Source organism: Vigna umbellata, chromosome 3 (genome assembly GCF_029865625.1).
Source record: "Vigna umbellata cultivar VRB3 chromosome 3, Vumbellata_1.0, whole genome shotgun sequence".
NCBI lineage: Eukaryota > Viridiplantae > Streptophyta > Magnoliopsida > Fabales > Fabaceae > Vigna > Vigna umbellata.
The window spans coordinates 50,853,627-50,865,873 of NC_142167.1; the positions used below are offsets into that span (position 1 = coordinate 50,853,627).

At 36.3% G+C, this 12,247-nt stretch overlaps 2 protein-coding genes across 2 annotated transcripts in view; one reads left to right on the forward strand and one right to left on the reverse strand.

Annotated features, from left to right (window-relative positions):
- Positions 1-4,397: 4,397 nt before the first annotated feature.
- Positions 4,398-5,328, forward strand: LOC148202879 (uncharacterized). The gene is made up of 2 exons (XM_088108243.1): positions 4,398-4,575; positions 4,655-5,328. The coding sequence occupies exons 1-2, from the start codon at positions 4,462-4,464 to the stop codon at positions 5,171-5,173; spliced, it is 633 nt and encodes a 210-aa protein (XP_087964369.1). The 5' UTR covers positions 4,398-4,461; the 3' UTR covers positions 5,174-5,328.
- A 3,479-nt stretch (positions 5,329-8,807) lies between these two features.
- The window catches only part of LOC124842844 (mediator of RNA polymerase II transcription subunit), a 41,177-nt gene continuing 37,737 nt past the window's right edge, over positions 8,808-12,247 (reverse strand). The window contains exons 18-21 of the mRNA XM_088110983.1: positions 11,417-12,191; positions 10,220-10,401; positions 9,227-9,330; positions 8,808-9,144 (exon numbers count right to left, since the gene is read on the reverse strand). Coding sequence (XP_087967109.1) covers positions 8,943-9,144; positions 9,227-9,330; positions 10,220-10,401; positions 11,417-12,191 — 1,263 coding nt within the window. The 3' untranslated portion in view covers positions 8,808-8,942. The remainder of the gene's footprint in view (positions 9,145-9,226; positions 9,331-10,219; positions 10,402-11,416; positions 12,192-12,247) is intronic.

Here is a 12,247-nt window from a genome sequence, read left to right on the forward strand (position 1 = left end):
TGGCTGGTGTGTGCTCTGCTGCCATGCATTTCCACGGGTTTGCCTTACTTCAGCAAAAGAAAACAAAGCTGGTGGCTCCCAATTTTAATTCCAACTCTGTTGATTGTTTGCTCCTTCATGGGCCCTAGGCCATAACCTTCCCTTCCCATCTCCATCATTACATTATGGATTACCTTTTCTCTCTGTTTCTTGTTTCAAGAACACAGGCAAGCATAACCTTTATCAATGTCTATAATATCTCAGCTCATTTCACATGATTTCTCGTTGCTAGTTTTTTATATTACCTTTACTCATCTCTCATTATTATATGTGGTACCACCTCAAATACCAACTTAAACAAAGCAGGCACTTCGTATATAATGCTGAACATCCAAATCTGTAATGCATTTCTCCCAAACCTTTTCTTCCCTTTCCTTTACCAAATATTGAACATCGGTTTCTGTTATCAATATGTAAAATCAAACACCTTTTCTATATATCCCGGACGCCAAACCTCCTTTCCTACTTTATCGCCATTCTGCATGTGATTCTACAACCTAATTATCTAACCTAGCACCTCTATATAAATAACATGTAAAGGCAGTAAAAAATTATGGCCCAGAATCAACCAGAGACCTTATTTATTGGTCTTACTACCAAAATTTCTAGACAGTTGCTTTTATAATGTCTTACTTCACCAATTATTGATCTAAAATCAAACAGGGATCGATGTAGATGTAGTGTATGTACAGACATATTGGTAGCTATGCTAGGGGTGTTCAATTATTTTTCTCACTACATATACTACTTTTTGTTCATTTTGTGATGCTTCTGGCCTTATCTCTCTACTGGGTTTATGGTAATATACTGATTCGTGATACAATTTCCCATCAACAGCCACCTGAAGAAACAACTCTGCTATAAGTAAAAATAGACATCATCTGATTTGGTTTAAGGTAGTTAAGTTTTTCATTATGCTTTTATGGTCACTCTTTTTCTGGGGTATATCTTGGGATACCAAGTGTCCAGACCTATGAATGTGTGCATTTGACTTTCATCCAATTATAAACAAATATCTTCAATTTTTTTTATTTTATCTTCTCTAGTATTATATGTTTTATTTGAATCTAGTGTCTCCTATTTTTAGTATTTCAATTGCAAATTTTCCATTTTATTATTTAGATGTTTTAAAATTATAGCATTTATGTTTTTATATGATGATGATGGTCTATTATTTTTATATGCCAGAGTGTGAGATGCGTTATTCGCTGTTATTTCTGGCTCTTTCAATTCATTTCTTTTCCCCTTTTTAAACAAATACTGCTATGATATTAAATATTGGAAAATTAATTTATGTTTCTAGTGGTACTTCCACGTTTTATAAGATTAAGCTAATGATTTTTGCAAAGTGAATTTGGTTTTAAAATAAGCACTGAGAACGTATCTACTGCTAATTTAATTTAAAGCCTGTTATGATATTAATCTTATAAAATTTAAGTGCATAGATTCTTAACTGTTCATTTCTACTACTTACAATTGTTTTAGAGAAATATTTATCAATGGGAAGATCTCAAGATCACTAACAACATTATATATACCTTTTCAATTGGGTACACCGTTTTCTTGCAAACAACACACTTTTCCTGAGTTCCAGAAAACAATCTTGAAACCTTGTTGTTTTGGACCTGTGGATTTCCCAGAGACAATACAGAGGGAATTACTTTTTTTTACTAGTAGCAATTGCATTTTTCTGTAATCCTAAAGATAGAAAGATTTTTTTTGTGTGTATTAAGAATGTGTAAAAACCTGATCAGCAGATCTTTCGACTCTAGCAATTCTTGGAATACCTTCAAGCATGAATTATAAAGTCAGATGAAAAGAGAACAGAATAACTTCAAAATAGTGTATATTGTTAGAACTAAAAGAAGTACTTGATTTGAAGAAATAAGTAACGTGCATCCAAATCTCAAACATCGAGAAGAAGATAGCTGTTAGATAAATGGTATGCTTTCAGAATCGAAATATGAATTCTTAAATTACTGTTAGTAGAATAAAATAAAGATACATAAAGGATCTAAGATTAGGTTCTTTACAATTAAATGCATACCAGATACGATCAGAACTATTCATGAAAGGTACAAAAAGTTTATCAGATAATGGAAAAATGCAACCTCACACAGTAATAGTAATTCATCTGAAGAGTGTTGAGCACTCTTTGAAAGATATGAAGTAGAAATAGGAACTAATTCATCTGAACTTAGTGTCAACAGGAATATCCTTTTATTCTACACTTTGCCATATGGATTCGCCACATGGATTCACCTTGGCCTCTTCCCTACTCAGGGCCACATTCTCCTTATTCAGATTGAAAAACAAATAATATATCTCAATCTGTTATTCACACTGGACCATTCTCTCTAAGTTACAATAGATATCATCAATTCTGGTCTATTTCCAACCCTCAATTCTATGATTACAATGCTCCTTTTTCCTATATCTCATTCAAGTCACATTGTATGATTATTACTGGAAACAGAACAGATTTTTCGAGCATATACTCTTTAGCTATGTGTCCTCATAAAAGAAGAAAATATACACTTTCCAAGCATTAAATCATAAAAATCATCATCAATCCACCAGAAGAAAAAAAAAAAGAATCATTCGACCAATCTAAGAGTGAAAGCTCAAATGAAGCTTTGATCAAATTCAGAGGAAAAAAAATATAAAAGCATGATCCTGTGTTTGGTCTCACCTTGAGGGTGCCCTTGCAGTGGTGGCATCTGAAACACGATTTATGGTACACCTTGTTGTCAGCAGTAAGCTGTTCCACCCAATACACTTTCTTTTCACAAGCTGTGCACTTCTGGGTGGTGCCTGCAAATGATGCCATCTCAAATGGTGATTTAGAATTTCAGTTGGGGAATTGAATAGAGGGTGAGTACTTTCTTTCTTCCTTGTATTATTTTTTTCGAAATTCTGGGATGGGAAAATTTACAAACAGGTGGTGATCATGTTCAATTGTCCATTGGTCTAATATTTAAGAGTTGAAGAAAAGACAAATAAAAACAAAGTTAGATGTATTCATAATGGCCAGTTTGATGATTTGATTTGGGGCTACCCGATGACGGCTTTGGGCCACCAATGGCACTGGCAGAGCCTCTGCTGAAATGACATTTTTAAATATTACTTTATATGTTATGTTATTAAATTATTATAGTAATTTTATTAATATTTGTTCTACCCGATTGAATCTTGAAGTAGTACTTTGATCAATTTGGTCTAGTTTCAACACCAGATATTTTAGCTTATAGCCAGATTTGGTGTTTAAACCATTACTTTTTGAGTTAAAATGGAAGTAGAGTGGTAATTTTGAACTTTTTGTCGTGCATTACTCATTTTAAGCTATTGTTTGTTTATAATATATAACATTATTATAAGTTGGTATATAAAGATTATTATATGTTGCAAATATAGGTTTTTTGGAGGAAGACCCACTGTTCAATTGAATAAAGTTGGTGTCAAATTTGGAGGTGTTGCAAATTAGGAGGAGTTAAGCATCTGAAACAAGTATGTACTCAATCATATTTTATTGAAGTTTTCAAAGTCCTGTTTTTGGTGCCTGAATGTGCATTTATTGTAAACTTTGTTGGGTATGTGTTGATTTTAGCATTGTAAATAACCTTATTGGAATATTTTGAATTGTGGACTTGTATTTGATTTAAATTCTGATTTGTATGGTAAAAAACTACATAACAGACCTATAATCCGTGCCTTTGGTTCATGTTTATGGTCCAAACTTGATCTCACTCTCTCCCTTTATGTCCAACATCCAACCACATTTAAAGTAAGTCTTAATGTTTGACCAAGAAACACAAAATACTAAAGTAGGCTACCAAACTACACAGACACTGTTCTAAAAAGTTTAGAACAGTTAAACCTACCTAGTACAAAAATGACACTACCAAAAGTACCTAAAACTGAAAACATGACTACCTAGAACCTAAAACTAGTTAGCAGAATAGGATAAAAGTCATAATATGGACAAGGTTAAGAACCTTGTCCTTCCTAGCCAGTTAGTCTTTGGTTGTTTCTTACATTAGTGTGAAGGACCATTTGAACAGTGCACAGTAGTTTGTAATGACCACATACACTTGCATAATTGGTTAAAAAACAGAAAGGTACACAACTTCTCAAAATGACTATTGTAGTTGCTATTTATGCAGCAAAAAGTGCTAAAACAGCACCATAAATGACCAAAACAGCAGAATCAAAGATAGCTAGATCAATAAACATGTAGGAAAAATCCTAAACAACAAGATCTAGCTTGAACATCTGAGCTAGGAGAATTAAAATGGCTAAAACACCACAGAAAAACAATGGCAAACAGCAATAACTTTTTCATATAATCTCATTACATAACTTTTTCTTTCATACACAAGTTATGTATATTGTATTTCATATGTACGCTTGTAATTCTTAATTATGTTACAGGCACAGGCTCTAGGACGGGCGGTCCATGTTGATGAGGTCTTTGCACAGACTCATGTTCGGAAGGGAACTAATGAATTTGTTGATGAAAGATCTCGGAAGACTCATGTAAGCAAATAACACTATTACTAATTTTTTATTTCTGTTATACTGTCGTTCTCTGACATTGCTTTTAATGTTTCAACAGGAAGACTTTTCTACGAGACTTTCACAGGTTAGATCTGAACATGAGTCAGCTCCTACACCGGATGATGCCAGTAATGCAGATGATGACATCCGTAGGACGCAGTGCTGGATCGACACCGTTGGTGGGAAGAAAAAGGGACGAGTGTATGGTGCGGGACAGCTTGCTGCAAACTATACAGCATCCAGAGGAGGTACTCTGAAGCACCAGCCTTCTTCTTCCACCAGTACTCCTGACGAGGTTCTTCAACTCAGGCAGGAACTCCATCAACGTGACCAGGAGCTCACTGATCTCAGAGCAGAGTTTTCAAATTTTAAGGCCCTGGTCATGACTGTCTTGCCTCAAACCTCACAGGACGTACAAAATATCCCTCCCACCCAATCACGACCGTCCTCATCACCTGCTGCCACTCAGCAGCCCACTTCAGTCCAACCCTCATCAGTCCAACCCACACCAGTCCAGCCATCAATAGAGGAGCAGGATGATGAAAATCATTCTGATGATAGTTATGTACATTATTAGGTTTCATTTTCTTATTACTTGTTAGACAAACATTTGGATATTAGAACATTTTGAGTTGATATCATTTCAATGTTAGATGTACTTACAGACTTTGGATGTTACAACATCCTTGTGTTACATTGTTTTATGTTTGAACTATAAATACATTATTTATATATTAATGGATGTCCTGTGCATTATTTGATGTGCTTTGGATATTGATCATTGATTGGATCTTTGAGATGCACATTATGCATGTTTGTATGTCTTTGAAAATTGTTATGCAGGTCTGTTTGTAAATTAAATTTGTTATACAGGTTTGGGTTGCAGAGGGAAAACCATTTCTCTAAAACCTGCTCTGCATTTTACCGAAGGCTTTTGCCCTTCGGTAAATGCCCTCGTCTGGCCATTACCGAAGGCTTCCGCCCTTCGGTAAATACCCTCGAATGCTCCTTACCGAGGGCTTTTGCCCTTCGGAAATTACCGAAGGCTTTCGCCCTTCGGTAATTACCGAAGGCTTTCGCCCTTCGGTAATTACCGAGGGCTTTCGCCCTTCGGTAATTACCGAAGGCTTCTGACCCTCGGTAATTACCGAAGGGCAGAAGCCCTCGGTAATGGTTAGCGACAAGGGATTTACCGAAGGATTTTTGGCCGTCGATAGGCCTTCGGTAAACGTCCATTATCGACGGCTTTTGGCATTTTCCGAGGGCTTCTGGCCTTCGGTAATGCCCTACTTTTTTGTAGTGCGACGCTCGAAACAGAATGTCCCCCATAAGCCTCCAGCATCGACTTTCTCCCGAAGGGAATTTGGGACAGAATCATCACCAACAGTTCCTTCCTAAAACCTGATGGCTCAGCCCAAAGACAAATGCAAGAAATCTCCTCTCATCCTCCGCTTTCAAATACAAGGGCAAAATCATACACTGAATCAGCAACAGCTTCAAGTCATCGATGCTCTCGTCGAAATCGAACAGAGTGAACGCCTCACGGAGCAGGCAGACCTTGTGCACGTCCACCTTCTTGCTGAGCGTGAGCGACCTATACAATAGGAAACGGAGACTTTGCGAAATCAGCGACTCCCTTCCCACCAAATTTTCCTTCCACCATTCCTCGCACAAACCCTCAATCGCCGACTACAGAGACAACTCCGACTCACAAACCCTCAATGGGAATTTCGAATTGGGATTGAATTTAGGGTTTCTTAAATTGGGAATTAGGATTAAGATTCTATTTCTTCTTCGTTGATTCAAGGCTTGAATTGGAGCTTCTGATCCTCTTTTCTGTTTTGCGATTTGAGAAGGTGAGGTTTTCGGTTTTGAATTTGGGTCTGGGTTTCCTCTCTTCGTGTGTTGATTTGAGTTTGAGTTTTATAAGCTTGCATCTTTAAGTGCTTCGTTTCGATCAACGTATGGGTTTGACGGTGGTAGTTTCCTAACTCAATTTTTCCCCAAGAAGAAGAAACCCTAACTATTGGCAATTTTTCCCTAATTTCCAACACCCAATTTGTTAATAAAACCCTACCTTCTTTAATTAAGGAACACGTCAGCATGCACACAAATAAATTATGACACGTTACCACTAACTGATGCAAGATCATCACCTCATTAAGGCCGTTTGATTATATTTAACAGAATGGACTAATTTGACTTCAAATTTTAAAAGTTAGGACCCATTTCAAAACTTTTAAAACGAATGACTAAATTGAGATTTGTCAACGAAACTGGAAAAAAAATTGGCTATTAAACTGCTTCATAACATGTAACCTGAGAGTCAATTTTCTAAAGGGTAAAATGGTCATTACAAATGTTTGAGAGATGCATGAAGAAATTGAAGGGATGCAGGAAGTAAAAGCCTTGCTAGTTTCTTCACAACCTTCTGCAACTAGGGATGGCATAAAAACCCGTACCCGTGGGTACCCGGGAGTAAGAAGTACCCACGGATAGCAGATATTTTAATACCCGCTTGTTAACAGGTCGGGTTCGGGTATCACACTATCCGTATTCGTGGGTATCCGTTACCCGTTTGAAAAATGAAATTACAATTTTATCCTTCTTCCATTAAATTATTTTCCAAGTGTCTGTTGTGTCGTCAAACCTAAATCTCACTATTTTTTCTCCTACATTATTCTTTCATTTCCATTGCCCTCATTGAATGAGAGATAAAAAAAATGAAGTTCAATGGGTTTCCTTCCGCCAGCGCAACAGTCGCAAGCCCCATTTCATGGCGTCGATCCTCTGCGTGCTGATGAGTGTGCCGCTCTCCACAAATCTCGGTCCAAATACAACGTGCGTTCCATTCCACGTGAAATCGAAGCAGGGACGACGACAAACAAAGCGAGAACGACCCTTAGGGTTTGCCATTTCTGAAAAATAAGAGAAAGAAAGGATTTTGTTCTGTTGGCATTTCAGATATCACGATGGTCATGGCGGCTAGCCAGAAACCTGTTGATCCTAGCGGTAACCATGGAGGGTGGATGGCCAGAAACCTGTTGATCCTAGCAGTAACCATGGAGGATCCACCCGTGGAAGAAGAAAGCAACTTCCTTTTCTCTATGCTGAAGGAAACGAACCCTATCTTCTTTTGCAACCACCTTATGACTTCCTTATGCATCCCTAAATTACTCTGCATTTTTTATTAGGTTAAATATGTTTTTGGTCCCTTAACTTTTATTGAAAATTGGAATTAGTCCCTCTTTGAAACTTTGGACCAATTTAGTCCCCAAAAGTCATTTTAACTAAATTTTATGAACTTTATTTGATGTTTCAAACGCATTTCTCAGTTAACATTGAAGCAAAAATGTGTCAAACGGTGTAAACAACTCAAATGCTATCATAAAACGCACTTGAAACATCAAATAAACCTAACAAAATTTAGTTAAAAGAACAAAATTCACACATTTCTAAAGTTTGAGGACTAAATTAGGCCAAAATTTTAAAGAGGGACTAATTCCAATTTTCATTAAAAGTTAAGGGACCAAAAACATATTTAACCATTTTTTATTGTTGAGCCTTTTTATTTTATGCCTTTTTTATGTTTTGCAGCAGGCACCTTACGACTCACTGATTTAATGATTGTTAAGCCTTTTTAGTTTTTTTAATGCTTATTTATTTTATTTTTTACTACATAAGGAAGACAACCTAAAAAAAAATTTGGACACTACCCATTTTCAAAGAAAACTTAATAAAAAAGGTAATTTGGACTTTTGAACCGTTTTTATGAAATAAAGGATTTGAACATGGTCCCAATTTTATTTCTAAAAATTATATTTTTTTTAAAGGCTAACGGGACGGGTACGGATAAGGATTTTAACGTGTGAGTTCAGTTACGGATAGACACTATCTATGTCCGACCCGTTGTCATCCCTATCTACAACCTCTGTCCCAACCCCCTAATATTAAATGACAAAATTCTCCTTCTTTTCCCTTCCTATTATTAGTATTAACTTTTAGGCACTCCCTCTTTTTTCATCTGAACCAATTTTTCAATTATCATATTTTCCTTACCACCATTAACTCCAAATTTATTTGCCATCTCCCAAATAGTCTTTGCATGTGACACTTCTCTATTGAGCCAAACGATTATATTACAGTTGCTAATATTACCGTGGGATAGATTATATTACTGTTTAACAACTCTACTATTATTTCTGATAAAGTTTTGGGAGAAATGAAATGAATAGTATATACATTGTTTTATATACAACTCTTAGTTCATACAATTTCTAAATCATGCTGTGTATTTGTCATCAGCTAGAGCCAGAATCTTCAAAGTATATATAATACAGTAGCATCTAGGTTGGATTTTGGACTAACTTAGGATGAGATGCCGCATATACAGAGGAATTCACATTAGGGTTTAGGTGTGAAAGCAGATGTTGAATGTCTGGACGTAAACTCTCTGATGCCCTTCCAATGAGGGCCAAAACATCTGGTCGTGGTTTGCTGCTAGCCTGCACAGGCCCTCCCTGTCCCTCATAGTGGACGACATGATGGCTGAAAATCAAGTGGTAAAGTAGAAGATCAGGATTTCAGAACTAGTAATAAGGTCATTTTATAAAAATTCAGTAACACTTACAGGAAGTCAATGATATCTGCTATGTCTGACGCATCAACAGCAATCGTTGTCTGGGAATTTTTTCCAAATACATCCACTAATATACTTAGTAATGATGAGAGAGTCTGTCATTTTCAAGTGAGAGTAAAACCATCAATACCCCAATTTTAGTGACCACCAGTATCAAAGATCCGATATACCATAAAAAATATGGGCAAAAAACCCATGAGATATGAGTATATGATAAAATCCTAAAAGTATATCTATAACGAGGTTGTTATGGTTTAAATAATTTTGGTCAAGAAAGTATGCTCTCAGAAAAATAAATCAGCAAGGGCTAAACTGTGACATTGGTTGAGCTTCAGCACCTCTAGTCATTGATATGTGAGCAGACAAATTCTGACTATATCCTACTGCAACAATTTCAATGCCTCAAATAGAAAAAGTTTGTTACTTATATAATTTGGTTGCTCACTATTCATAAATTGTTCAGGAACTAGAAACTTACCGTTTGGGACAATATTTCCCCACCTTGAAACACAAATTGGAAAGATCTTAATTCTGGAAGACTACAATGTCAAGAAACTATAAGACAGAAGTCAACTCACAGGGATGACAGTTATTTATCATGAGATCGAGACCTTGTAACTATCAGTGAAAACTCTTTGAATCTAATTTTATAATTTTCGGACAGAAGTTTCTGATGTCACAAAGTGATAATAATATCAGCGGATACCAGAAGAGATATGGAGCATAGGCTAGCAATTATCCATGGCAGATGTTTGTTTATAGTATCTGTGACTCGAAATAAAGAACCCTCCCTGAGCCGGAAAATAAAAAACCCTGCCTGACCATGGAGAATTAGGATTCTACAATACTAGGGTGAGAGTTCTTTTGTTAAAGGATTTCATTAATACAGAGCAATATCTTGAATAAAATTTCATTTCTCTTCATAAGTAATCTAGTTCTATCAGAATATTTTCTCAAGATAGTGGAATTGTTGATTTCCTGTACCTTGTTGAAAAGTGCATGAGCATTGGCAAGTTTTGGAAGGAGTGGCCCCATTATACGGAAAGCTATTCTCAACAGGGCGACTGATGTTACAGGCCGAAGCTGCTTGATAATGACATTGGTCCCTTCAAGCCATTCTTGAGGGAGGTTACTGAAGAAAGAATGAAGCAAGGCCACCACATTCCCTGTGATTACACAAAAGGTCAGAGTCCTTATAAGGCACAAACAATAACAAGAAATAGATTGAAATTCACCTAATTAAATGAAAGCAGTAAACTATATACCACTGAGCTTTATTCAAAGAAAAAATGTCAGCAAGACACCCTCTTAAACACATATTTTACTAAATTTGATGGGAAATCCTGAAATTGAGTGGGCTCGGTTCCCCATCAGGTCTCATGATCTCACAATTCCCTACGGATCTTGGTAAGGGTGTGTTAGAAAGTATATTGCTAGCTAGCACTCGTCATAAAGGTAATTTACACTTTAAATTCTACAGAAATCCTAGATGATAGGGTGGGGTACCAAAACCTAGTAATTGTTCAAATAGTTATTTATTATTTGTTGTACAGCTCTTAAAAAGCTACCATTCTTAAGTACCCTTGCTAAAGGGCTAAGAGTCACAAGGCTATGTCCTCACTTTTCATACACACACACAAACACACACTTTTGTGTATATTGATATATACATATAATACATCAGCCGCGAAAATACTAAATGATTTTTGGTCATCCTTTAATTCCAAATATATTCATCTACAAACAAAAGATTAAAGAAATCTGTTCGGAAACAATATAGAAAATTTTAAAACCTATTTCAGTCCATATTCTAGAACAAAAGATTAAAGTAATCTCAAGCCAATGAAATAAATTTCTGAGAAAAATCTTCTAGAACTTCTACCCAGTTGGTTGGTCACACTTCATACATAAATTATTTTACCCTGATTTGAGTAAAACAATATCTTCATACATAACATTTTGAGTCGCATAAACTTCAACATGCAAAACTATAGCTTACCCTTGCTGCATAAAGCAAATCCATTCTGTTGGATACAAATCATCAATATTTCAGATAAGAAAAAATCTCACACAAGTCACACTTTTTAATATCAAAGACAGATTGATGATATAGAACTAAAAATATAATGCAAAATTTAAGCAAGCAGCTTAGTAGAATAAAACCCTTCCGCCAAACCATACCAATTGCTGTAGAGGTATTGTCCTGTGCAGCCCATGTTGGATCTAACAATGCATAGCCAACTGCAGAATCTATTTCCCCAAGTGACCTTGTCCCATCCTTAAGCCACCAGTTCTCTTTTATAATACGTGTCGTTTCCAAGTAAAGTTGTGAATGAAAATCAGAGGGAAGCTGAGCCAGTAGAAGGCCACAAGCTTGAATTAACAAACAAGATAGTTGTTGACATGTATAACCACTTCGAGAAGCAAAGTTAGAGGTATTTATTCCAGAAACTGAAGGAGTTGATCGGCTTGCACCTAAGGAATCTGTGCTTCCACCTGAAGGTGATGTTGGCAACACTGAACCCTGCCCTACACTATTTGAACCACCATGAAGAGCATTGCTGGACTGGATCAAGGTTGGTTGTATATTAACAACAATTTGAACAAGTGATTGTACTATCTGAGAGACAGATACCGGAAGGGAAAGTATTTCAATAACAGCAGTCTCAAGAACCAACTGAGTGTATGTTCCCGGATCTTGAATTTGGTAAAATGCCTTTTGGCCCTCTGAAGCATTTGCTGGCCCAGACTGGGATACTGCAGCAGGCTTGTTTTGTGTAGGACGCAGTGTATTGTTTGATGCATCTCCCATTGATCCAGATTTTGAATTGTTATGTAATGGAGGAATAACATTATTCACTATTCCCAGTAACAGAGTTGTAAAATAATCTAGAGGAGGGCACATGACTGGATTTGTCGAACTTATTTGTTGAGGGAATGACTCTGAAAAGGGAATCTGAAAGAAATACAGACTCAATGATTGTTGCAGAAAAAGACTATTTTCAAGTAAAA